At 36.8% G+C, this 27,601-nt stretch overlaps 4 protein-coding genes across 5 annotated transcripts; all 4 read right to left on the bottom strand.

The window, feature by feature from the left end:
* Positions 1 to 23: 23 nt before the first annotated feature.
* Positions 24 to 10,434, bottom strand: ccz1 (CCZ1 homolog, vacuolar protein trafficking and biogenesis associated). 2 transcript variants are annotated; one of them, XM_028477097.1, is made up of 17 exons: positions 10,327 to 10,434; positions 7,420 to 7,495; positions 7,245 to 7,341; positions 7,076 to 7,173; positions 6,848 to 6,941; positions 6,676 to 6,756; positions 6,548 to 6,595; positions 6,199 to 6,282; positions 5,560 to 5,735; positions 5,017 to 5,098; positions 4,506 to 4,567; positions 4,063 to 4,174; positions 3,639 to 3,672; positions 3,409 to 3,526; positions 2,236 to 2,394; positions 648 to 775; positions 24 to 537 (listed from the first exon to the last, which is right to left on the bottom strand). In XM_028477097.1, the coding sequence occupies exons 2-17, from the start codon at positions 7,431 to 7,433 to the stop codon at positions 482 to 484; spliced, it is 1,443 nt and encodes a 480-aa protein (XP_028332898.1). In that variant the 5' UTR covers positions 7,434 to 7,495; positions 10,327 to 10,434; the 3' UTR covers positions 24 to 481. The 2 variants fall into 2 exon arrangements, with proteins under 2 accessions (XP_028332898.1, XP_028332897.1); XM_028477096.1 differs by having other exon boundaries at positions 10,216 to 10,397.
* Positions 10,435 to 11,621: 1,187 nt separating this feature from the next.
* Positions 11,622 to 16,497, bottom strand: pvalb9 (parvalbumin 9). Its single transcript, XM_028476003.1, has 5 exons — positions 16,284 to 16,497; positions 14,524 to 14,591; positions 14,165 to 14,297; positions 13,684 to 13,793; positions 11,622 to 11,863 (listed from the first exon to the last, which is right to left on the bottom strand). The coding sequence occupies exons 2-5, from the start codon at positions 14,582 to 14,584 to the stop codon at positions 11,838 to 11,840; spliced, it is 330 nt and encodes a 109-aa protein (XP_028331804.1). The 5' UTR covers positions 14,585 to 14,591; positions 16,284 to 16,497; the 3' UTR covers positions 11,622 to 11,837.
* Positions 16,498 to 18,858: 2,361 nt separating this feature from the next.
* pvalb3 (parvalbumin 3) lies at positions 18,859 to 20,807 on the bottom strand. Its single transcript, XM_028476044.1, has 5 exons — positions 20,712 to 20,807; positions 20,258 to 20,323; positions 19,735 to 19,867; positions 19,345 to 19,454; positions 18,859 to 19,249 (listed from the first exon to the last, which is right to left on the bottom strand). Exons 2-5 carry the CDS (start codon positions 20,316 to 20,318, stop codon positions 19,224 to 19,226), a joined length of 330 nt encoding a protein of 109 aa, XP_028331845.1. The 5' UTR covers positions 20,319 to 20,323; positions 20,712 to 20,807; the 3' UTR covers positions 18,859 to 19,223.
* A 2,938-nt stretch (positions 20,808 to 23,745) lies between these two features.
* LOC114481212 (parvalbumin, thymic-like) lies at positions 23,746 to 25,053 on the bottom strand. The gene is made up of 4 exons (XM_028475789.1): positions 24,896 to 25,053; positions 24,650 to 24,782; positions 24,432 to 24,541; positions 23,746 to 23,920 (listed from the first exon to the last, which is right to left on the bottom strand). Exons 1-4 carry the CDS (start codon positions 24,954 to 24,956, stop codon positions 23,892 to 23,894), a joined length of 333 nt encoding a protein of 110 aa, XP_028331590.1. The 5' UTR covers positions 24,957 to 25,053; the 3' UTR covers positions 23,746 to 23,891.
* Between the last annotated feature and the right edge of the window lie 2,548 nt (positions 25,054 to 27,601).

The raw sequence follows: 27,601 nt of genomic DNA, 5'->3' as shown, positions 1-27,601 counted from the left end.
CTCAAGAAGAATTGAACATTCTGTATGATTATGCACACATTTATTTCAAGTTAGTGCAGCTTTTACAAACTACAAAAAACTTTTGACACATTGACATCTTCAAACTACCTCTAGTAAACTGTTGGGAGAGAAGTTGTTACATTAAATATAATGTATGGTGACAGTGTCATGGTGTGTCGCTTATCAATGAACGGCAATTAAAAGAAAAAGGATTAAAAAAAAAAAAATCTTATCAACAGAATCCAACAGATATGTACAAACAAACCGCAAAATGAACATCAAATACATGTACAATCAAAATTCAATTGTTTAGAAATTATTACAGAAAAAAAATCATTTTTTAAGACAAAAAAAAACCTTAATGTGAAAACATGTTTGTTTATTATACAATGCATTTATTGCATTATTACGGATGCTGTCATGACAACCCGTCATGCTGAGTTTTCTAGTGCAGTGAAACAGTCTTTGTCTGTCCACAGTGTCAGTCCAGGAAGAAAATGTTGTTAAACTGCGTCGCACAAAGCCTCTTAACTTCCTCTGTAGCAGGAAATAAAAAGACAAAAGTAGATTAGTGACAAAGTAAAGATTGAGGATCGATTACAAATCATCTGAGACCAAGAGTACAAAACAGATTCAAAGACACGTACCGTTTACTTCAATCAGATTAGCATTTTTTTGGTTCAGGATCACGTATAGTTCTCTCTGGTCTGACTTCTTACCGACTACCCAGTAGTCTGTCATCGCTTTTACAATAATTTCCTCGTCTTCATCAACCCTGTGACATGAACACAAAAACCAAACCATGAACCGAAGGTAACAATCTCCCCATCAGCAGCAGCCGCCGCCATCACCATCATTCCCATTCGATTCACGGCTACAGGCCACATATCAATGAGTATAAATCACAACAATAAAAACAAGTTATTATTTTGCTGACTAATTGCTCATTTTTATTCTATAGGATGAAGTTGCTTTTTATTGCGACGTGAAGTTTCCAGTATCCAACAGTAAACCAGCATTTTTTGCTACCAATGAAATTCTGCTGTTTGTGTAATTGTTTGCAATTAAGTGAAGAGAAACCCGAAAACAGTCGTTAACATCCCCCGCTAAATTGGCTGTCATTATAACTCACAACCTTTCCCTAAATGTACTAAATCTAAGAACTTAGATAAATTACAAACTATCTTAAACGATTTCTGAGAAAAGCTGTCCCCTTTGAAGATACGTCGAACAAAGTAAAAAAAATTGCACAAGGGCAATAACTTCGGAGAAAATATTTGTGCGCTTCTCATTTTCGAACTCCATCAAGGTATTGATACCCTGAAGCCACACACTGAATTTGGTTATCCTATCTTCAACGGTTTCTGAGAAAAGCTGTCCCCTTTAACTCAGAAAGATGCACAGAGGGAACTCAAACCTATATCCACCTTCAGACTTTGTGGCGGGGGATAATAAAATGCATTAAATCAAGATGTATGTGTGCTCAAGAGCAGAGCGTGTGTATTAAAAGTGCAATTCGTCTTAAACACAAACAGACAGACATTTATGACATCTGCATTTTGTCTCTCAAATTTGAAATCTACTTTTTTGAATCACAAATTGATGTTTTATTTATATTTATGTTAGATTTATGAAACAAAACTAATTAAATTTCCAAATACAGTAGTTTTAAGTGGAATGGTAACAAGTAAACGGACAAAGTGATGCTGATACTTTGAAGAATCCTGTGTGTCTTTCCTGCAGGCGAAAAATGAGACTCACAAGACAGCCAAGAGTCCCATGATTTGTTCAAAACTGGAGTAAACGGGGGGAAAAAACTGGAGGAAATCAAAATCCCATGAGCGCCATGCATGAAATGTGAATTCTGAGCAGCAAACCTAATACAGTTTTTCTGGGTGAGTAAAATTGTGCTACACAATGCTTTCTGAGTTTTTATGCATTTGTTTATTAGATAGGAAAACTTTCACATTAATGAACATCTATTTTAGCAATGATAGATGTAAATATACCAGTTCTAGCAAAAATGTTAATTTCCATCTGCAGGTAAAAAAACAAACCTAGCAATAAGACAGAAAATAACACAATAAAAACACATTACGGAACAGTTAAAAGTCAATGGAACAAAAAAATCACAATGAACACATAAAACAGTACACAAAGAATTTAAAGGTCAGTAGGACTTGTGTGAGTTGAGCAGTAAAATAAAGCCTGCAGATCCTGAGGTCACTGCCGTACCTGGCAAAGTCACAGTTGATGTCCCCGAGGATCTTCATGAGGTCAGGGTGGACCGAGGTGAGACAGACGCTGGCAGTCTTCCTCATATGAATGGTGCTCTTCTCCGCCAGGTTCATGTGGTTGAAGTAAATGAACTTAAACTGTGGCTCTTTGTCTGGCCTGAAGAAACAAAATAAACAATAAACATGACTGGGAGAAGAATGAAGAAAGGAAAACCACATCCGCTGCAGATAAATTCCCCTTCAATGGGCTTCTGATACATAACTGGTAGTGTGTGTTTTAACAGACTTTTATCTAAAAATGCATTTTATATATTGTTAACCTGCTGAGAAAAAAACAGGACACATCGCTAGAGGCCAGATGAGGATTCTAGGATAACATTTATTATTCAGCAGGTTCTCTGCCACTGTAATTAGTAAGGACACAGTCTCACTGTACTGTCCAAAGCAAGTCTTGGATTACAAGAAAGGATGACCAGCAGTTAGAGGTTCACCGTAATGGCAGACTGAAGCTGCACTGCTTGAGTTACCTTCAATAGTTCCATGATGGTGTCCAGTGATAGTGAGTCTCATCTATCACCGCCAGGCAGACAAAGGTAATACAACGGACAGCACCAAGGGTAGCAACGCAGAAATGATAATATCACACTCGTATACTAGCAGGAGTTCAACGCTGATAAATATGAAAACTGTTTCGCATTAAAATAATATGGGTGATAAAGTTAGGTTTTCTTCATGTTTAAAAGGGTGAAGCTTATTAAATATGCCCGCATCAGCAAAAACCTACATAATTACACTGATATAAACACAACTGATTTATATAAGGTAAACCAAATGATTGGGAGTTCATAGTTCTATTCATACTTGTCAATAAATTAATTACTGTAACCTGACAGCTTTGATTGTTGTAAATATCTGTATTATATTTGTATATTTGTATTATTATTTATCTTATTTTTTCTACAATGTGTGCACTTGTATTTAATCCTAATTTATTAACAGTCTTTTACTCATATACTCGCTTTCTTTCTTTTTATTTCTATTATTTCTTGAGCCTCTGTAACACAAGTAATTTCCCCCCGGATTAAATCAAGTATTTCTGATTCTAAAATGTCAAAGAAAGGCTTATGAGTGTTCTTAAATCATTGCATCCACAAGTGTATTCCCATCTCACCCTGATATTCTGCGGTTAATGGTGAACTGTTCACATATATCCGATGCCAGCAAAGTAAGCTGAGGTCCAACCAGGCTATCGAGCTGCTCACAAAAGTCCCTCTTCAGCTCAACAGAGGCTGAAACAAAGATCAAAGAAAGCTAACTCACTCATATCAAAGCATTTTTTACAAGAGGAATAACGTTTATTTTATGAATCCATTGAAGAAAATCTATCAAATGAATGCTTACCACTGATCATAAAACAAGCAGCAGCACTCATGGCCTGCAACAGAGCAGAATGATGTAAATACAGGATAAACATTATCCAAACAAAAATCACACAGTTCATTTAAATCCCAAATAATCACATTTATAATGAGCGTGGGACGATTCATCCTAACCATAAATCAAACAGTCAACTCTAGCCCTAATGAGGCGTAAAACCTGAACAGACATTCATGTAATAAGTGCATAAGAGCTGATTATTAACTACAGTAGGTTCTGCTCCTCCAAAACACAGTTAGGAAGGGAAACGGTTTAAACATTTAACATCACTCGACTAGCCTATAAATTATCTACTATTTAGCTCCAATTTTACATTTTTGTAAATGGGCACACGCACGCGCACACACACACACATGTAAAAGGGGGGGTCATATTCACACTGCTGTACCTTATAAACAATCAGATGCAGCTCCTCGTAGCCGTCTTCTGCACTGACAAAAATTTTAGGGAATCTGAATTTGGCTTCGGGATCTTTCAGATTCGTGGGTCCAGTTAAAAACCTGAGTGAAGAGAAGAAGAATATCCACCAATTTAAAAAGAACTTATTTGACCACATTGCTATTTCATCGCGTGCATGTGACAAAAGTTAGCCATTTCCATAGTTATAAGTCACCAGATATTATAGAATCATCCCAAATCATATGAAAGCAGACGAACACCTACATAACCTTAGCAATACATATTAGTTACACCCAAGTGGTAGTTTCTTTCTTAACCAGTGAAGCTGCTTCCTCATCTGTTTTAGTAGATCAGGGTCATGTGAAGGGAGTGTAAAAAAGACATAAAACAAACTAACAAATAATATCTACACCTGCAAGAAGACAGGCTTACCTCCCATAATGCAACAGGTTTCCTGCTACTTCTGGCCTCAGAGGAGAATCCCTGCCCGCCAGCTAAGAGCACAAAAACAAAACGCTAATGTGATATCAGAAAAAGATATTATGTATAAAAAGTTTAGCTTTTTTGATAAAAGTACTGAATGTAAATGGCTAAACATACACATCACCCTAGGTGTGTTACCATAGCATTTGGGATTGAAAGGAAATCAATAAAAACACTGAGTGGTGAGAGATCAGCAGTGAGTTAACAGGATTTTTTCTATTTATTAGTTCAGATCTTGGTCAAAAATCCAATTTACAAGGTCTAAGTTTGATTATTTAAGGCTAAAACACCCCAGAGTGTAAATACATAAAAAGGACTACATTGTCTTTGACTAAAGAACACTGTCCAAAACTATGAACATGAAATATTATAATATACTGTACACAAAAATCCTAATCAACTAAAGAATTAACTCTTTTGCCTGTTTTGGCTTTTTTTCTTTGCTTCACTGCAAACGTACCTCTGGTTCAGAATGTCTTGGGAACAGTGAAGTTGTCAGATACTTGTACAGGATCCTCATGTCATCTTGTTCGAGTCCACTCCTGCACGCACGCGCACACGCACACACACACACACAGCTTCAGTACAGGCAGTGCTCGCAGAGAAACAAAGGCTGGGTTGTGTATTTCTCACAGATCTTTATCACAACTGTTAAAAACGTGTTTCCTAATGAGGATTTTTTTCAACAGTCAAGTAGCCATTTCATTTGTACAGTAATTAAACATCCTCTGCTTGTTTTTATAGAGAAACAATCACACCACTGCTCTTAAACCATTTAATTCATAATGATGAAATCTCCCTCTTGATACATGACTCAATTAAAGGTCATCGTACATCAGGGAGATCATAAACTGCACAAGAAAGTTTGCTAAGCCACGAGATGTCTATAAATACAGCAACTGAGCCCATTGTATATTTGCTAATATGCATTAGGTTTAGAAATGAGAGCCTTTAAGCACATGTCTGCTGTGTGCTTCTGTGTAAACAAATGTTTGACCTTTACCAGATGAGTTGATCGTTGTAGAGGAAAGCCGTGTATTTGATGAGACTGAGGCTCTCCTCCACTCTGTTGACAAACGACTGGATCTTCAGGTACGTCATCTTGTCTAGTGGGAAGAAGCTAATGCCTCCGAATACATCGAGCAGGTCACACGACTGCAAGTGGAGAGTCTGCAGGTACTGAAAGCCCAGAGAGTGAAAGGGAGACACAAGAGATGCAAAGGAGAAAGGAGTAAGTTGACCGGCCAAGAATGGCTCATTAACAGGTCAATACGCGCCAAACGGAATGGGAAACTCTGTGTCAGACAGTCTGCTTACATCATCTGGAAAACAACACTGACATTCAACCTTTGACAGACACTCTGCTGAGTTTGGGCTACACAGCAAAGATGGAAGCCTGTTTGAACGTAGGAAGGAGCTACTTAATAAGAAGAAAGACATTTTTCCCATTTCTGTTTTAAGATAAATGTAAATAGAGTCAAAAGTCCAAGCATGTGAGAAAAAATCTTACAGCATTTCAAAGTAGCCGTAAAACAAGACAAAAGACAAATACAGTCTTTGTGTTGAAGCTCAAATACAAAAAGAAGATAACTGTCCTATGTCTTCACTACGTTTTACTTCATTAAAATAAAGAAATAATTACCCTGTAGAAAAACTTTTCTAGCTTCTGGGTGAGAAGCTCCACCCCACCGGCCTCCATCGCTCTACTGAAGGTTCCATTAAAGAGCTGCACATGAAAGAAAAATAGCCTCATGCAACTATATTCTTTTTTGATACAAAGAGGTGATTAGCCAATAGCATGAAACAAATGACATGTAAGAATTTCAGCATTAAAGATTGATTTATTTTATTACCAGCGATATTTGTTAATAGGACAATTAGATTTTTGTTGCTAAAAAAAATCTATATAAAGATTACGTGCTTCTTAAAAAAAGGAAATCTGTTTATTATTTCTGCATAAACAGATCATATAATCTTGCACGTAAACTCACCTTGTACATGCTGTAGCACTGCCTTACCACTGCACCATAAACAGTATCCTGCAAAGGCAACAGGGCAGGTCAGGGAACTGTCAACATGGTGAGAAAAATGAGATCTCCAAGCATCTCTCTGTACTCACAAGTATTTCTTCTTCCTGATACTCGATCGTCGGAGGTTTGCCGTCTTTGTTTGGTTTCTCGATCATCGGGTTTCGAACAACCTAAAGAATGAATGCAAACAGTGTGGGGATTAGAGAAGATAAATTACATTTCATATAAAGGCAACAGCGTTTGTATACAGAGGGAAAATACCATGACCATCCAGAAATTGTCCTCGGGCTCAAAGAAGAACTGTCGGTTCTTCTGTGTGTGCAGGGATTTAGCTGGTTTTGTTGGACAGAATGTCCTGAAACAAATACAAGTAGTAATGAGGCGCATCCAAGCACTATGACACAAATTCAAAATGTCACAAAGTAATCTACATAGATAATTAAGACAGACTTTTATTGCATGGTAACAATCATATTTACAGTTTAGTACCTGGTGAACTGTACGATGGCTTCACAGAGGCCTACATTCCTGATTTTCTCATTCTTCTCGACCTCACAGGGATGATAAAACAAAATCTTCTTCTCTTCCTAGGAGAGGAGCACTTGCATATGAGAATAATCGCACCCCAAACCCACACGTTACTGTCCCACGTTCTTACCTCTCCTTCTCGAGGTCCAAACGTGGGGTTATAAATAAAAAAACTCAGCAGAGATGGTGTGTACTGTTTCTCTTGCGTTCCTGAGGCCATTTTTGGACTGTGAAAAAACAAAATACAAGGCTTATAAAAAACAACAATATATTTGTAATTACACAGGGGAGTCAAAAAATCCTACCTGATCATCAACATTAGTGTAACTTGTATCTGGATTTCCGTTGCTCCAGTGATAGTTTAGCTAGCATGCCGTGGGCCTGGAGAACAAAGACAAGTATTAAACACAATGTAGCAACAAAAAAAAAAAAACATGAAATAAATTACAACGGATGATAAAGAACTCTCATTTGTGAAGCTAAGTTTTAAATGCTCTTATTCTAGAGTTGGAAAGTAGTTCCTCACTTTTAGTGGAGGTCGATGTTTCCACTAGAAGTGCAGCAGCGTTTCAAATGAACACATTTGATTTCTTGTCAATCCTCTGCTAATATTCGTGATAATGTACTCATTCTTCATGTATATTTTTTTTCACCCTTTTTAATGATGTGCTTTCTTTTTTTCTGATTTCTATTTCTATGTTTTCATCGCTGTATCTTAACTAGGGATGGGACTTTTTGTCGACAAAACGACCGACATTCGACACATGCTCCCCTCGACAAAAAAAATAGAGTGTCGACATGTCGAGGGGGCGGGGCTTGTGGGATTTCCAGATTGCATTTTTATTTATTAGAGATCTGTTGTCCTGCCTCCGTGCGGTCTCAGGTGATAGTGCGCGCGTTGATGATGACGAGTCCGGGCCCGCTAAAAGGGCTAAACAGGTGGATGCAATGGTTTCATTCTTCGGAGAGGACTATTTCAAGGGGGACACGGTCACATCTGACCATTCTGAAATAGAACGTTACACAAACGAAGAAGGAATATCACCCAGTCAGGATCCTGCGCTCTGGTGGTCTCTCAATGAGTCCAGATTTAAAAACCTGAGCCGTCTGGCAAAAGCCTACCTCTGCATCCCCGCCACATCTGTGCCGGCGGAAAGAGTGTTTTCAGCCGCAGGACTGGTCGTGAATAGACTCCGCAGTCGCCTTCTACCCAAACATGTAGACATGCTTCTGTTCTTAAACAAAAATTAGGCCGAAATGGTAAGATACCTATATATATTTTATTTTCACTGAGATCTGAGTTGTTGGTGTTAGGCTCCGTCCTTTTCTGTGGTTTAAAAAAAAAATGGGCACGCTGTTTTTCGATTTTAATTGTTGCTTATTTTCACGAGTGATAAACATGTTCATTTAGTTTGTTTTTTTTTATTTGTAAAAATAACTTGTTTAGGCTACATGTAGCCTACAAAACTAAATAATAAATGAACTGGCTGTTTTATTTCTGTAAATTCCAAACGTTAAAAAGTACGTCTTATGTGTTTGTAAGGCTGTTGAATAAACATCTTAAATTTCTCTCTCTCGTTTTTATTATTACTGCTTTAATGGTCAATATTGGACACTAGAGCCATGTTTTTTAGACTAAAATTAACTAGTACAACAGTATAGATTATTTTCCACCCTCCGCATTGCTGCTGCTCTTTAAAAAAAAGAAAAAAGAAAAAAAAAGGCCGACAATTCGACAAAAAGTCGACACATGGGCCTCGACAATCGATTTCCCAAATCCCGTGTCGTTCCCATCCCTAATCTTAACCTACCTGTAAAGTGTTTGAGTGTCTGGAAAAGCACTTTTAAATCAAATATATTATTATTATTATTATTATTATTATTTCAGCAATCCAAGAGCATTTGTATAATCTGCATAATCAAAAAATGCATCCCACAAAAACAATAAGCGCACACATAATTGTCAATTTTAAACATACATCAATCACGTATCATATTAAATGTATCAATAGACCATGTGCCTGTGTGTTCTCACTGTGCCGGGATGGCCGCTGCCATGGGTTCGAGTCCCGCTTTTATATATATTTTTTTCATTTTAACATATTTAACACAACAAATTCCACCTTTAAAAGTACATATACGAAAAAAAATTTAAATTTTAGGGTATTTCCTGGGTTAGGGATAGGGTTAAAAATACATTAAAAAAAATAAACATTTTAGGGTATTTCCTAGTTTAGGGTTAGGGCTAAAATAAAAGGGGTAGCGGGGCAGCTAAAAATAAATATGAGCTGAAACAAAACTGACAGCACCTATCATGTGACCTAAACTGGCCAATGAGGGGCGTTCTCGACTGCCAGTCTATTCATACGTTTCTGTATGAATAGCCATGGCTTTTTTTTTTTTTTTTATTACTATATTAGACTGAAGGAACGTAGGCATAATTTGTGTGCCGGATGAAAACAATGGTTAGTAGGAGCAGCACACCTGCTATTTACACAACAAACAACAATAACCTGCAATCTGACATTTATATATATAAAAAAAAAAAAAGCCAGAAATTACCTTCATAAATTTAAATTACAGAAGCTTAATTTGATTACATTCAACTGATGGAAGACCTGCTATTGCATGTAATAGATTCCAATATTAGTCACTATAATGTCTATCTAATGTACCAAGAGTCAATTACTAAATATGTTTACAGTCGATGTAGTTCAATTTATGCTAACAGCACTGATTGTTGTTCTAATTGTACCTTAACAATAAAAACCTCACCTGATCAGTGGTGGTGCCTACTTCTCTAATCTGGAACTAATGCTCCAGTAAAAGACTTTAAACTGGGTTTGACTTGTTCGGTTACTAGAAAATCTTAAGATGACAGTAGGAAACCGGGTGTGTTTGCACATTATTCGTTATTTGTGAATAAGCGAGTAGAAAATAAACCGAGATAAGATGTCTATATGTGCAGTTTATCAGGTAAGACCACCTCATACTATAAACAGTAGCTCAAATAGGAGAGCTAGCAGATGAGCAACCTAGCTAAAAGGAGACTTGAGCCGGTAAAGCCGCTGTGTACCGTGACACGGAGAGACGACACTCACCCGGCAGAGCGCAAACACAACACGCTCAGTGGCCCATGGCTGCAGAAAGTGTGAACGCCCAGAAAAATACAATATTTGAATCAATGAGAGGAATTATCGCCCGCATCTTACTTCACACTCTACGCTTCCTGCTTCGGACAGCACGGTGTTGTACTGTAAACTTCTTCTTCTTCTCAGTTTTACTGGTAGTTTGCAAACAACTGAATGTGCACTTCCGCCTCCACTGGTCAGGACGGTGCACCGCCTTAATTTCAAAATAAAAACAAATAAAAAAAAACCCTATTATCCATTTATTACTTTAATCGCTCGTTTTTTTTTTTTTTTTTGTTTTTTTTGTTTTTTTTTTTTTTTACAATCGTTATGTGGGAAAACAAATTATCGTTTTTTTATGGAGGTAGATTTGTGTCTTAATTGTTCAATAATAAAAAAAAAAAATCAATCACAAAAGTTTACTTCAACGAACAAAAAAAAGGACAAAAACAAAAAAATTCAAATCAAAGAAAAAAAATTTCAAATGCAATTTTTTGGGTCTCAAATATTTATTTGCATTTGGACACTTTTTTTCTTTGATTGAAAATATGTATTTTTTTTATTGAAAAGGTTTCTTTGATAAAAGGGATTTTTCTTTTGATTGAAAAGTTGTTGTTTTTTTGATTGAATAATAAAGGCATAAAACTAACTCCATATTTCTTAAGTATTTTCTGTTTCTCCCAATCTTAGAATAATGATTATTTTCAAAGGCCCACAGCAATTTCAAACCAGTGACCCTGTGGTTGCAAGTCCGCCTCTGGCTAATTGCCGTATATTATTATTATTATATTATACATTGTATTAGCCTTATTATATGGTTTATGGTTTCAGTCACACATCCCGTCTGAATGTGTTCCTATTCTGATGGGATTTTTACCTGTATGGGATGTTATCCACATTCTCTAGTTTGATTGCTTTCTTTACCAGCCTTTTGTAAAACTTGTAATACTGCAATATTTTTCCCATGTATATTGATACTTTATCACTGATTTTTTTTGCAGTTTCTTATGTTGATTTCTGAAAATAAATAAGCCAAAACAGTTTTTTGATGTGGCTCAGTGAAAATTTCAATAAACACATAATAATCTTATGCTATACGTGATACGATGGTCCCCTGCTGATCTCTCTTTTGTTCTAAGCAAGCAATGATGAATCTATCTCATTTTCTGATATAATTCATGGTGGAATAGCCATTATTAATAATGTTGGACTGATGTCGTTGTCACTTAATTTTTTTAAATTATTTTTCCAACCGTCCATCCAATGCTCTTATTTTGTTACAAGTAGATACTTTAAATGTTTGTTTTTGTTTCATACCGTTGACAATCTAAAAGTGAGTACACACACAGCAAATATTTGCTTTTTCATTTTTTTTTTATGTTTTATTCATTGTCAGAAGAGGAATGTGCAGATAAGTAAAAACATTGATCGATGCAGAAAACCAACAAAAGAAAAGATAGTACGTTTTCTTTATGACAACAGGAACATATTTTTGAATAGAAAACAGTTTGAATCCCGAGGAATGAGTGCGTGGATGAAAAGGCTCCAGAGGCACAGAACTGACTGAAGACCTGAAAATGAGAGTTCAAAAATCAGGAGAGGACCATCGCCTGAAACTCTGCGGAGAAAAAAAAAAAAGCATGATGAACCAGGTTGTATTCCTCTGTGGAGTAATGCAAAAAAAAAAAGATTAACACACAATAATAATATTAATAATATTTAATCTAACAGATTTCTGACAGACCTATTTTTGTAAGCAATGGAACGAGTTTTCAACCGATTGTCACAATGTTTATGTTTTTCTTTCAAGTCAAAATAATCAAGAATTCATAGGATACAAGTTTTTCTGCCTTTGTTTGATGAACATAAACCAATTCATAAAATGAAGGCATTTATTTTTTAATTTCAAGATTCAAATCATTGATTTTACTCAGTTAAATGCATATTTTATAGGTTATTCAGAAACTTTTAGTTCCAAAGTACTCATAATGGTGCTTAGCTTAAATATCAGAATCAGAATCAGAATCAGAATCAACTTTATTAGCCAGGGGTGTATGAATACACACGAGGAATTTCTTTTGGTGACCTGTGCTCTCTCAGGTAGTATAACATTAAATAATAACAATCAACTAGAATAAAGAAGAATTAAATTATAGATTTCTGAAGTTAAGTTGAATAGTTAGTATAGTTTTAGTTTTATTTCAAGCACACAATGAAAAAGTGTACAGTATGTACAACATAATACAATAATTCACAGAAAAATTAACCGTTATTAACCGTTCAAGTTATTTAGTGATAATAACTTCTATCTCTGAGCAAGTCATGTAAAGACATTTAGTCTTTTATTATCTCTCATTAGTCTGATCCAAAATGACCAAATGAATATAATCTCAATTTATAGGCATGAAAAAAAGCAAAAAAAAATAATGAAAGCAAAACACCAGAGAATGTGAATGTTATGCAAATTCATCCAACTTCTAAACTTGCTAATCATATTGATATTATAGAGTGTTGCAGCCTCTTTGTGTTTTTCTCCAGATAAGATAAAGGTTCAAATGAAATGTAACCCTAACCAGATCTGAAACCCATAGTATTACAGCTTTAAAGTGCCTTTATACGTAGTTGTCCACCAACCAGTTTGCTCATATCTTATTTAAATATACAAATTAGGGGTGTGTATTGCTCGACATCTGGCGATACGATTTGTATCCCGATGCATAGGTCACGATACAATACGATACGATGCATCTCGATATTATTGCGATTTTTTTTTTTCACATATATGACTTATGAAACAACTAATCTGTAAATGTGTACACCTTCATGAAAACATTATGTATGAAACATATTTTATTGGCATATTTTACACTCAAAACATTGGCTTTAACGTGCCATGTGCCATCAACTTCAAATAAAAACACAACATACAATCTGCCTGTGGCTTTTTAACCAACTTTGACTTTAGTGCACTGAGGTATATGCCTAGAACTACAAATACATGTAGGAAGTTATAACTTTATGTTTAGATTTTATTGAAAAAACACAAGCTGGTCAACATGTCCAGGAGTCAGTGCACTTCTTTGTGCATTTACAATGTCTCCAGCAGTGGAAAAGACTTTCCTGGTTAAATAAAGGCAAAAATAAATAAATAAATAAATCAGAGAATTGCACGACGTAATAGCGTGATATAATGCCGAATCGATTTTTTTTTCAACACCCCTAATTCAAATATATTTTATCATATACTTAGTAAATTAAAACATCGAAACTCTGTTTTTCTTCCAGTCCAATGGAATCTCTCAGAGAAAATTTGTCCAAAAAAGCCTTTTATTTACTTGAAACATAACTAGTAAATAATAACTTTTGAATATTATAAAAACATGATCGATCAATTTTGACCAAAACTGAAGAAAGACATCTGTGGGATTCGATACTGACCCTCTGCTCCAATTCTGCCGTCACTGTCATGATCTGCTGCTGAGATAAAACTCTTTGCTTCGGCTTCAGTCAGTAAACGAGCTTCAGGGAGAAACCGCTGCAGGAAAAACCTAAACACACACACACACACACTTAGTAAATATAATAATCTCCTACTGGAGATTAATATTGTGCACAGTTTAAAGGTTCCGTGGTATAATCCTTGTATTAAAATACCGGTACTATTTTTGTAATTTAAAACGCTAAATCTCTTTTTCATCAATCATGAGTGATGTATCATCATTTGTTACACAGCATTAATTAGCTTCAATTACTTGATAAATAAGACAAATATGGGAAAACTAAATCTTATTATGAAAGAGTGTAAATGATTTGTGGTTTTTCGTATTGTCTGATGAGTCACGTTCAGTGTTTGTCAGTGATAGCTAATCAGCAGCACTATATGACCTTGTCATTACTAGAACATTGTGATTTTACACACTTCAACTCAGATTCCTCAATGTAGCCACTGTTGTCCACATCAATAATGCTGAAGACATCTTTGATCTCCTGGGGCGTCTTTGAGGACAGGCCACACAGCTGGAAGAACTTCTTATAGCAGAACGACTCCGGAGCTGCAGAGACACATGCAATAAATCAATAATCAGAAACAAAGGTGGAACCAACACAAGGTCAGAAGAAGGAGTTCAGATACCACAGATGATTAAAAAAAAAGGTGGATTTATCATGACGAATTAGGATTATTGCACATTTGATCACAACTAGTTCAGCGAGTTAAATCTTTTAATATCATCTTGAAGTGCAGATTTAAATAAATGACAATAGTGTAGCATTGTGTACCTTGACAGTCTTTCACAGCATTTTCTATGGCCTCGGCTGAAAGGATGGAGGTGAGCGACATGTTGATCCTGCAGGGAACAACAACAATGGTCTAGCACATAGAAATAGACCATATATCCACAAGGCAAATTCTCCCTCAGCCTCATCGTCACACATTATTAGATTCAACTTTGAACTTTATCTTTTAATCTTTGTCAGTGGATGTAATTGTATTTATCTTACCCAGAATAACTGTGTTATCAGAGGTAGGAAGTAAGGGAAACCTGCACGAGTGGCATGTATGCAAATATTGCAAACAATGACACATTTTCTAAAAATATGTTCATCTATCTAATACAAAGTGAAAAGTATGTTGTTTTAATTGAGATTAGTGGTATTTGCCATGTTATGTGATACTACTTTTTTTTTTATTTCCGATATGATACAGATATTGCAGCCTTGTGTATCGGCCGATATCCGTAATGATCCGATACGATATCAGCATGAATCACATTCTTTTATTACTTTTTTTTGTTTTTATTTATTTTACTTATTTTATAGTGTGGAATGTTAGAAAAGGTTTGATCAAGTGAAGTTACTCAAACAGAGAACAATAGTCAGCAACAGTAGGGATGAGAAAAACGAATGCATTTATTATTAACCATTGGTTACATACATTTTAATCTTCAACGTAATATCTACAGTATTCTAAAATTAAATTAAAAAAAAAATAAATCGGAAATTTGAATTCAATATTAATTTTCAGGCTGATATCGGACCAATATTCGGATCGGGACACCCCTATTATCGATGTTATGCCTCAGTTGATCACTTATACACTCACTGCATCTTATTTAATTAATTTAGGAGTTATGAGCATTTCTAAGACAAACACCCTTGCTGTGAATTTTTTTAATATAATCATTATTGTGTTTTGTCCTGGTTCACTCCTGATGGGATTTCCCCAGCAGCCCAACTGTTACACAATCACTGGGACAATTTACCTCCCTTGAAGTGCTTAATTGGTTTGGGTGGGCTCTTCAGTATAACTGGCACTGTGGGAGTGTTTCTAAGCTATAACTGTGGGGAGGAGAGCGCAAAGAACTGTTTTTTAATTATCAGACATAATTGAAAAACAACCAAAGAATGAAACACAAAAAGGCTCTATATCTAGAAGTCTTTCCCCCAAGATGAAATGTTTCGTTAATTGACATTATTGTGGTGAAATTTAAATTAATCAAAGCTGATACATTCCCTTTCTACACAAAAAAGACACATACAAATTGACAGAAGTCAAAAAATAAAGGTAAAACATTAAATGGCCCTCCCTAAAAATTAAAACTAGATTTCTAACCTTATTACTGTAAGAGCTTTTCAGTGACTGCTAACGTGAATATAGTTTTAAGCTTGTAAAGTCAAATTTGTCTCGTTGAAGAGTATTTGAAGCAACACTCTTGGAGACATTAGCAATGATGCAAGATTCACACAAGTTTGAAACCATTTTATCCGTTTACCAAGATTTCTAGAAATACTGCTTATACATTATAATTATTACATCATGCTTTTCATAATTTACTTCAATTGCACTTAAGTAAAAAAAAGAAAAAAGGAAACAAACCAACAAAAAAAACAACAACAACAACAAGGGAATCTTGTTTCTACAGATTCTAAATAACAAGTAAATTATTAGAATATAGAGTTTAAGTGTATTTTTTTTAATGCACTAATCTAAATACATTTGTTTTTTACAAAAACACGAACAAACATGGATTAGCACATACCTCTGTCAGCTCGGTGTCCTCTCTGTGCAGGTGGTCTGCAGCAGCAGCAGCAGCAGCAGCAGCAGCAGCAGCAGCAGCAGAAAAGGCTATTGTGGTGACTGCTGTCATCTGGTCCTGGCTTTTATAATCTGGGCTGAACTTGCAGTTGGATGCTTGAGTTTCCAACCTGGCCCGAGGATCAGATTCTCTGACCGCCCCCGTCTTTGGTTGCTCACCTGTCTAATAACCTTCACTGTGTGAATCCTCCTTGAAGCCTTTTAAAACTCTGTCCTGTGTCCTGTGCACATCCAGGCTCTCGTATTTACTATGTCCTTCCTTTAATTTGATCACTCAGTAAAAGCAGGAGCAGGCCAGTATGCTCACATAGTATGTGTTTGTCAGATTACTTGTGAATCAAAACTCTAGTCCACTAACTGTGGACAAGAGTTTTTCTTGTCCACAGTTGAACATTTGGTTGAAAAATGGAAGCAACACGTCCATATTTCGTCCATATTTCTTCTACCATTTTATCAAAAATGTATTTTTTTTTTTTAAAAAAGTTGCAAATTTTATTTTCTTAACCAAAAACAAAAAACATACAACTAATGCAGTAGTTTAACAAAAAAAAAAAAACATGGAGATGCTCATAAGACACTGGAAAGGTTGTTTGAATAATCTGTCGGACACACAGTGAGCAAACACCTGGATTATCAGAGGGAAGGTAATCAGGAGTATAGAGTTTACCTAAGGAACTAAAACACAAGAACCACAGAAGTCAAATCCAACTGGATAATGTCGGATCCCGCTGGGATTTGAAATCACAACAAATGGGACTCCAATGACAACTGAGCCATGTGGTGCAAAGCAGCCAATACTCTGTGGAATCACCTAACAACACAAAACCAAACTGAGAATAAACAACAAGAAACACCAATAAACTGAATAACCATAACAGCACTAAATATTTATCAAACTGTAACAAAAAAAACCAATACAAAGTCATGTAATTCATGGGTTGAATACTTGTGGGATGTAACGTGTAACTATTTAAATTCTGAAATTAAAAAAATATATATTTTGACAAAAACAGAGCTGATATAAGACATGCAGGTTTATTAATAATGTGTTGCTGGTATAACTAAACTTGTAAACTACATCAAAAGAAACCAAACAATGCAGATAGGCTTGACTATCAATGTTGCCTCAACGTCTTGAATTATTGCTGATGTGAAGTGGCTCATCTGAAAGTAAGCTTTAAAAATATTTTTATAATATTACAGCAACAAGGGGTGGAAGAGGCAGGGCTCCTATTGGCCAAAGTGCCACCATGGTCACCATGGCAACACAGCCTTTCTTGATGAGGGGGTTGTCATCATGTACTTCCTGACACAGCAGCGTCTCAGGTGAATCCAGTCAGTGCTAATGGCATTAGACAGGTAACAAGGACCAGGGGAATACATCTCATTATGTATCAGGCTTTTCTTTGCACACTCAAAATTCGACAATTTTTTTCCAAAAAAGAATTGTTGTTAATACAACCAAATAAAGGGACATTTAAGTTATACAGAGACGAAACACTCAGAACAAATAACCTGCTGTAGGCTAACAATCTGATACTTTAATCATTTGTAAAATATACAGAAACAACATCAACAGAAATAGAAACAAGGAAAAAGATTAAACAGAAAAATAAATTACATTTAAAACTGTCTTGAAATTTGATGTGTATCCATAGTATTTCATGAAAATCCCCTTTTGCTGTTCTGTATCCTCTTCCTAACACTTAACCCCACCATGTGGCTGCTGTTTGTATTAGCTGCAATGGTTGGAGGCATGCACATGCATTCATAATATTACTATCACTGGCAGGTAGAGACAATAATACTGACGACATCTGAGAAATGTGCACCATTATTTAGTAAAGTCAAAACCAATGAGAAGTATCCTTAAAATGGTTTGCGGAACACACTAGAGTAATATTGAAGTCAGCTGATGACTTCTTCCAATGTCAATACTGTTGTACATCCTCTCATTATCTTACTTTTCTATGGAATAACAAAAGCTCAGCTCACATAAATTTGATGACCTAAACTAATAAATGCTTTGTGTGGGATACGTTAACACCTTCAGAGGTCCAGTGGAGTCTCCGTACTAGGGGAACAATCTCATAACAATCTTAAAAATTTAAATTCTCATTCCTATTCTGACTGGCCATGCATCCAAAGTGGTTCCAGACCACAGTGTTAGAGAGCAAAACCATCAAATGTCTCCTCTCATCCAAATTGTTTAGGAAAAAAAAACTATGGGATTCAGGATAATCTGTTTAAACTCATATATGGGATATTGTTTAAAAGCACTGAAAAGTGAAATTGATTTGCTTGTGTAACCACATTGAATGTGCTGCTGACCCACTGACAGGAATTAAAAGGTCACCAAATATTGTAAGAGCTGGATTACTATGACCAGGAGGTGAAATAGTTTGGATTATGATGAAAAATCCAATGCCTGAACTAGTTTTTCCATCATCAGAGCATAAAATCTCATGCATGAGATAAAAGTGTGATTATTGAAGACAAGAGTCGGACTCGTGTTACTGAAAAAGTTCCTTTATGTGTTTCTCATCGTCCGCCCGTTTCCCATGAAAGTGCATCATCATAGATCTCACAGTAAGCAAAACTCACATAGTAAAATGATGACAGAAGTGAGAGAGAGAGAGAGAGAGAGAGAGAAAAAAGATACAAGTCAACCATGCCAAACACGTTGTCAGGTACATTAGTAGTGGGCCGCATTAAGGAGAGCATGTTCAGAAAGAGAGAGAAAAAAGTTGTCAGGGTGAGAGGTCAAGTGTATAAAAGTCGTCTGATGGGATGAAGTGAGAGAGAGTCAAAAAGTAGAGGGAGAGCATGTGGTGGCTCAAGTTGTTCCGTTGAGGCAATGAAGTCAGTTGGTCAGTTTGTTCATTTAACTCTTGACCAAGACAGAGAACTCTGCAGATGGAGGAAGAAAGAAACAAGTGTCAGCCTACTCCTAAATCAAAAGTGGATTCTGCATTGTTCCTTATGGTAAAAGAAGTGGTCCTCACCATCAACTCCAATCTTGCCGTCACCATCGGTGTCACCGGCCTTGAGAAATGCCTGAGTCTCGGCATCGGTGAGAGCTCTGGCACTAGCAGAGAAGTTCTGCAGGAACAGCCTGAAGACGACAAAGAGAGAAAACCTCTGAGTCTCAACAAGATGTGATTTTTAAAGTGAAGATTTTCTAGTTCCACTGTGTAGTTGTGATAAATTGAGACAATTCTCCTTATTTTTTCTTTAGTATATGAGTCACAGAAGAAGCGGGTATTCGGTTACTGTCGATCTTGACAAATAAGTTGATCATCTGACATCATTTTAAATGTTGTGTCCAAGTAAAGATGAATCTCTGAACTTTATGTGAAGAATCTGTTGGGCAAATCCAAACTAAAGGTTCTTACTTCAGCTCATCCTCCTCAATGAAGCCACTCTTGTCCTGATCAATGACTGCGAAGGCTTTCTTGACATCATCGGCGGACTTTCCAGCCAGACCGACCTTTGCGAAGAATTCCTTGTACTTGAAACTGTCGGCGGCTGTGAGGAGATGGAGAAGGAATCGCGTCAGACATGAGATTAACAGTATGACGCCATTTTGGCAATCTTGGATCAAGCAGAGGCATTTTTGTGTAAGTTAGAAATCAAAGACATATAGCAGTTTGTGACCACATTATTATGAAAGCCTTTCCCTTGCATCTATCTTGGTTATGTTTTCAGATGCAACTTATGGCGAAGAAGTTCCAGAGAAGTGTTAAATTCACCTCTGCATGGCTGTGACTTCACTCAAGTGCTTTTAGCCATTTTCAGCTAAACACCAAAACGACAGAAATCTTTCAACCAAAGCAGATCTCATAACTAGCATTGTAAAGCTACCATCAAAGATTTCCTAAGTGCAGCAAGCTGTGACAGCATAATGCCTGGTTTTACCTTGGCAGGCTGCAAGGGCTGCAGTGATGTCAGCATCATTCAGGATTCCGGCGAATGCCATTTTAACTAAGGGATGAGAACAGAGGACAAATCATCAATTCACCAGTTCAGCTGCAGCAAGATTAAAAAAAGATTAAGCACATTTTCGCTGTGGTTCTAAGACAACAAAGTTCATAACGCCATGCAATGTGTTTTTCAGATTTGCCCGCTCTGTATTCCACAGCACAAATGATAAGAAAAAGTAGTCCAAATTTTCAGGAAACCAAGCCCTCCAAGGCTAAAGAGCACATCTCCTTTTGCAGATTTTGTTTTCCCTTTGGTTCTTCTGTTCATCCAAAGCTTGAATCTGCACCAGTGAGGCCCAGTTGCTTTGCTTAGATCCCATGGCGTGAAGTGGAAACCCTGTGAAGAAGCAGGCTTGTCTACAGTTCTGCAGCTCCTAGGTGACACTCACCGTGAGGTTAGATCTCTAAGGATAGAGAGGATTCGCTCAGATGAATCTACTGACTGCAGTGAAGCCCTGAGCAACTCTCCACGGCTTATATACCTTCACTTGTACGAAATATGATGCATAGACCATGTAATGGACACTGTGTGCAACGCAGTCAAAGCAGTCAGTCAAAAAAATGTGTCCAATGGACAGAGCGGTTCTATTTATATGCACATAAATGAAGATGCTTAAATGGTAGCCTAAGTGTAGGCCTATGCAAAAGTGCTTGATATTGCATTAGGCTAATAATATACGCTGCTGATTTGGGTGAAACTTACTCTGGAGCCTGGTGAACTGTCTGAGTACTGAAGAGTTGAGAGGTAAAATCTTACTTTGTCTTGTAGAAACTTGTCTTATTTTTTCTTTTTAATGATATTCCAGAGTGGTTGTGACATCGGGAAGGTTTTTTCATCTTAAAGTCTCTGAAAGCTGAAATTTATTATGATGTTTGCTCTTTGGATTTCAGTCTACACAGCTGCTTTAATAAAGACAGTCCTAAAATACACTTTTGGTTAGCATTGTTATGTGTATTTAAGTCCAAACGTTATGATTCATTTTGGTGGAACGTAGCATGTGCGTATGTTCCTGGAGGTACAACACAGTTTTCCATTTTACAGCAAATGCAGACTTGATGAGAACATATGTTTCAGTGCCTGTATATTGCGTTAGCTCTGGGCTAGAATTTAGCTTATTCAACCAATGAGGGAAACATCAATCAGGGATATTTATTAGTGCAAGAAGTGCATGTTCCTCTTAAAGGAATTCATAATTTAATGACAGCGGTTTTAATGTTTAATTTTCATCTTCACGCGTCCCTGGTGTCCGCCACACGTGAACTTATTGATGAACCACGTGGAGTAATTGAAGGTCTTCGTTGCAGGCGTACAGCAGCATCATTTACTGACACGCTGCTTGGTACCGTGTGCCAGGTCTTATTTTTGGACCCCTTACACATATTCAGGCCATTTCTTCTTATGGTGATGAAACCATTTGTGACTCTATTTTTGGAACCACTGAAAGTTAATATCGTCTGTATTATCGTCTTGGACATTATCATTATCATTTTGGAACTCACTGCAGGGTTACATAATCATAGAGAGATTACACTATCAAAGCAATTAAATAAATACGGGTTAGCGGTTGTGTAGATATTACACACAAGATGGCACGATTGAGAGGATGTTAGAAAATCAAAGCTGAAATTCAGTGCAAAAACTCATTACAATTGTCCCAGACAAGCTGTGGAAGCTGCAGAAAGTCATGTATGTAGCTATACATACATTTTCTTCTTTTTCAACTTCACGTGAAAGCTATGTAAAGGTAATATCATTATTTAACATTTGTATAAATAATTAGAACCATATTTTATGTGGGAGTCCATAAGTTCTCCCTTTTCATCCTTTTTTGTTGACCCTGCAAAGCCAGGCAGAGATTTTCCATCTGGACTAAAACGTGTAGGTAAATCTGTCTCATATTTAGATTTTTTAATAAAAATGCAGTCCCACTAACACATCATTTTTTGGTTTTTCTGTACGCTTGAGCCCCAGAGACAAGCAGTCCTCCAGTCCCAGAGCCTCGGATCAGGTGCCTCTCATTTAACTCTGTCCTGCTAGAGCACCGCTCATCTGGTTTTCACATCAAAGTTCATTTCTAGCGGCTAGGCGCTAAGACCAACGTGCCAGGAAAGCCTGTCTAAATGTAGCCTGTTTGATGTACGATAGAACAAACAGCTATCATTGAAAGTTGAATTTGTATGGTTGCCGTACGGACAACCCCCGGTGCTATTGGTACGGTTACCGAAATACAAGTATGTAGCGTCTTAGAGTTAGGGTTAGGATTAAGTTTAGACTTAGGTTATAACCCAATATCACAACAGTTTTTAAGATTAGGGTTAGAGTTAGGGTCTTAGTCACGCAACCTAAACTGGCCAATGACTGACCCATCACGTGACCTAAATTGGCCCAATAGGGGCTCTGCGTACGGATAGAATATCGGTATTGATACGGCAACTGTACGGATAGCCACTGCCTTGAAAGTTTTCCATTTAAAATGTGGTTTCAAGACCTTTCAGTTTAAAACAAAATTAGAGCATTTTTACAATAATGGCTTGAGCCAACCTTTACTTTTTCTTTTTTTTCAGTAGTACATAAATACAATTTAATTAGAAACCAAATTTATAATTTTAGGTTATAGGTTTTTAAAGTTAGAATGTATTTAAATGAAAAAAAAAACCAAAAAAACAACGACCATAATGATAATTGTGGAAGTTTTGCAAACATAAATTGAAAATATAAAATAACACAAAAAAGCCCTAAAATGTGAAAAACAAAACAAAAACAAAAACTTATTACCCTACATTTATTCATTAGATTTGATCTGGTTTTTCTCCAAAATAAGACTTCTGTGACACCATCAGATCACACCAATAGATGTGACAAAGCAAAACCTTTAAGCATGTTTTTAATTTAATTTACTTTTTTTGTTTATTTAATGCAAACATCACAATTACAATGGGTACAACCCAGATGTATTGTTTTTAAATGTGTTAGCACATGTGCTAATTAGTTGTAAGTATCTAGATGTATCTTGTCTGTTCTATTTAATCCTCATCATGTGAATTTCTCACATCCAAATGTTGAAAGATCTGTTAAATCCGAAAGATTTTTGCAATTTCAGTTCTTTATAATTTTGTTTACAGTGAAATATTGGAAAATGTAACACTTTGTCAGGACGTTGATGTTGAACACAGTTGGTGACTTAAACCCTTATTGTGAAAACATTTATTTGGCACATTAGAGCTGGGAGTTCCTCATTGGACTGACTGGGCGCCCCAAAGAGCTCGCTCTTACTATAAAACTATAAAACAGGAGCAAAGCTTCTGCTTGTCTGTTGGAAAACTTCCTTAGGAAAAAAAAATAAAAAAAAATAAGAAAAACAATGCCTCAATATTTATTTGCTGATTATGAATTTTCTTGTAAAGAAAGGCAGGAATGCAGTGTATTGTTTGTCCTTTAATTCTTTATTAATCTGGTTAATATTCAAACACACATTATGATTTTACACACAATAAATCCCTTGATGGGTTCAAATTATTTACTGTGGAATCAAAGAGAAAGATGCCCAGTCATTGGAGGTCGATGTATCTTATGCAGACGTGACCAGCGCTGAAAACTCTGAAAATCACAAGGAGTCTGATATTAAACAGCAGAATCTACGTATATCAGTACTTCACTCAAGTTTTATTTTCCCCATTAAATAATACATTAAATCTTTGTTTCATCACTTACTTATACCTACTAAAAATATAAAATCAAATAAAATTAAAATTAAAGTGCTTTTTGTATTAAACAAAGAATTTTAAAACATTAACTTCAATAGTGTCATTTGGTGCACTTAGATTTAGTAACGAAGCACTAGTTTGTGTCCGAACAAAAAAAAAAAATCAGCTCAAAATTCAAGATCATTCTCAAAATCATCATTTTTTTTGTCTGTTACATCTTTCTCTAGCAAAATATAAACCATAAATGGACTGTGCAATACATTAAGTAGCTTTAAGAGTGTTATTCTCACCACAGTGCGCAAATAACTGCTGTGTTTTCAGAATGGTTTCTTCTGTTAGCTAACATAGCACACCGAAACAAATATACTGTACCGACTGAATACTCCTAATCTGAACCTGCTTACCTTCCCAGCCGATTTTCCCGTCCCCGTCTGAGTCCCCCTCCAACAGGAAAGCTCTGGTCTCAGCTGCGGTCAGGGGCCGTGCTCCTTTGGAGAAGTTCTGCAAGAACAGTCTAAGGAAAAGAAACAAGCAAGGAAAACAATAAAAAGACAAATGTTAAGCACATGTGGCGTCATTTTATGTGTACCCTTAAATTCAATCTATTTCATAGCTACTCAACTGCAGCTCGTCCTGCTCTATGAAGCCACTTTTATCCTGGTCCAGAATCTGGAAGACCCTCTCGATCTCTGCTGGAGTTTTTTTAGATAAACCCACGATTTTGAAAAACATCTTTGGTCTAAAGGAATCTTTTGCTGCAAAGAAAAAACAAAATATTCAACAGCACAACTTCCGATTCCGACTTTGCATCTCAAAGTTGTGTGTTTTATGAAAACATAATGAGTAAACAGCGGGGTAATGCGCTCACCTTTACAAGCATTGATAGCAGAAGTGATGTCTGAAGCTGCTAAGAAGTCGGTGATGGCCATGTTGGTGCGAATGATGCTGCAGGCTGGTGCAATATGTAACCACTGATGATTGCACAAAGAGCACAGTGTCACCAACCACCAGTGTCCTTCTGTCTGCTGTCACCTGCAGCTGACCACTCCACCATCCACCAGTGAGTGTGTTTCTGTCTATTATGTTTGGGAGTCTGTGTAACACAGCTGTGTCTTATGTTATAGTCTGGTTTCTATACCAAACAGACTTTGAGCAGACGGTCAACAAAAACAGCAATCACAGACATGGCTGACCTGCAGTTCCTCTATGCTCATATTTCTGTCTTTAGTGATGGTCCCTGGCAGTGTGTCCACAGGCTGTAAACATCCTGTTATTATGGCCTCTGTCATTTTCAGGCCCTGCTCCATGAAACTGTCTTCACTCTGAGCTGCTGTACTTAGCTCTGCTCTTAAATGAAACAGTAGATGATCAACATGCCAGAGATAACAATCGTACAGAGTTACACTTAATAATGTGGTGCATAATTTACACTTGTGTCGGGACACTAAACAATCTCGTGTCCCTTGGCAGCGAGACAGAAAGGCCTCATTCAGACGGACGTGGTTTACGTTCAGGAACTTACTGCGAGCTATCCGCGCAGATGGAGTATTGCCTAGATCAGACATTGACAGACTGGAGCCCTCAGGGCCACATGCCTCATTTTGTGTGCACCCCCCCCCCCCCCCACCCCAACAGTAAAGGAAAATGATTCGACATAATAAATTACAGAACAAGACACAAAATGACAACAAAAATACGGAAACGGGCTTTAACGAACACAAAATATGACTGGAAAAATAAACAAAATGACAGAAAAATATACAAATGACTGCAAAAATACGTAGACATGACTTGTAACGTACAACTTCAAAACAAAAATACACAAAGTGACAACAACAAAAAATATAGAAAAACAAAAAAAAAAACAAATAATTACAAAACAACAAAAATACACAATCTAAAGAAAACATTATAACAATAATGTTTCCAAATACACAAAACCCTTGGTATTATTGCTTGGATTGGTCATTATTCTAAATGCTGACATTTTGTGGCCCCACACTGATGTGATGACAGTTGTCAATTTCTGACCTATTTAAAAATGATATCTATAAATAACATACACCAACTGAAAATATAAATCTGGTCTAGTATTGAATGTATGCCTTGTCTTCACCTTCTCCACATACACACTGAACATGTTTTTAGTTTTTTTCATTTAAATCCACATTTTTCTACAATAACCTTTAAAAACAATCATGGCAAATACTGGTACAAGAAGGGTTGTAACAAAAAGTCCCTCTGGCTTGCTATTAGGGATGAGGAAGAGGAAATCATTTCCTATAGTCTTCATTACCATCAGGCTACAAAATAATTCGTATTTTTTCCACAAGTAACATTTCTCTATACGTGATACTTTTCAAAATTAATCAAAATGAACAAAACAAGGGCATCAATCGCCTCATCTTTTCCACACCACTTCTAGACGTTTTGAGACACAAAGATGAGATGCAGTCTTTTATGGACTGGAGGAGGAAATCAAAGCACACCAAGGAAACTCAATGCAAACATGGAAACTCCTACACACCAAGAGCCTTCTTCCTGTGGGGCAGCAGTAATAAAGACTCCACTAAACCCAGTATGATAGACCATCACCAGCCTCTCTTTTGCAGGGGCTTTGACTGTGAAGATGTGAACTTGGAACAAAATGCATCATGAATGCTGCCTCGTTTCTATCCGGTGGACACAGTTTCTCTATTATAGTTAATTAAAACAAAGGGTTTATCCACATGGGATTTTATGGAGCCCGTTTGTGTGAGAGCCTGATGTGTCTTGACTGTTGGTGCGTCAATCCAGGCGTATGTCCCAGCATGCATCACTCCAAGAACTGACCAGCGTGACGTGAGCTCAGCTTCCTCAGGATGGACCAAAGTAAGTCCTGCAATATCCAGCGGAGCAGAGAAATGACAAAAACATCCTCTGCCCACCCGCCTAGTGTAGCTACCCCCCTCCTCCTCCTCCATAGCCTTGTCCGATTCAATTCTGTGGGGCTTGTTTTCAGGAAGACCAGACTTCCTCCATGATGTAGGGGTGCATAAGAAGAGGAAGAGGGGGATGGGACGAAAAGGGAAAGAAAGACATAACGAGAGAGAGAGAGAGAGATCAATGGTAATGGGGTGTTGGTTCCAAAACAGTAGCAACTTAAGGGGAGTTTGTTGGTTTTGTTTACGTGACAGGCAGCAGCTAAGGAATCATTGCAGTGAAGCTTCTCCATAACATCGACTAAAAACTAATCAAACACCTTTAGCCTTGACTTGTTTTTGCTCAGCTGTGTTGTCTCGATCCATTAAAGACAAACGTGCTTTTTGACCTTCAAAGCTTCTCCTTTTGGATGTTCTTAAAGGCAGTCATTCTCTGGGTATTTCTCTGGATATGTCAGCGCAGGTGAGTATGACATCAGCAAGGGTAAGTGACAAAATGAAAAAAACATGCAGTGAAGCAGGAAGGTATCTAAAACATAGAGTAGGAGAACCCTCCAAGAATAGAGCTGGACACTGGTGCATTTTAGGTCCCATAGGTTTTCTCCTTCAACACCATCTTATCCTAATGGTCTCAGAAAGCCAATCCTAGATGA

The sequence above is a fragment of the Gouania willdenowi genome, chromosome 19 (assembly GCF_900634775.1).
Source record: "Gouania willdenowi chromosome 19, fGouWil2.1, whole genome shotgun sequence".
Classification (NCBI taxonomy): domain Eukaryota; kingdom Metazoa; phylum Chordata; class Actinopteri; order Blenniiformes; family Gobiesocidae; genus Gouania; species Gouania willdenowi.
This window is presented reverse-complemented; position numbering and strand designations above follow the sequence as displayed.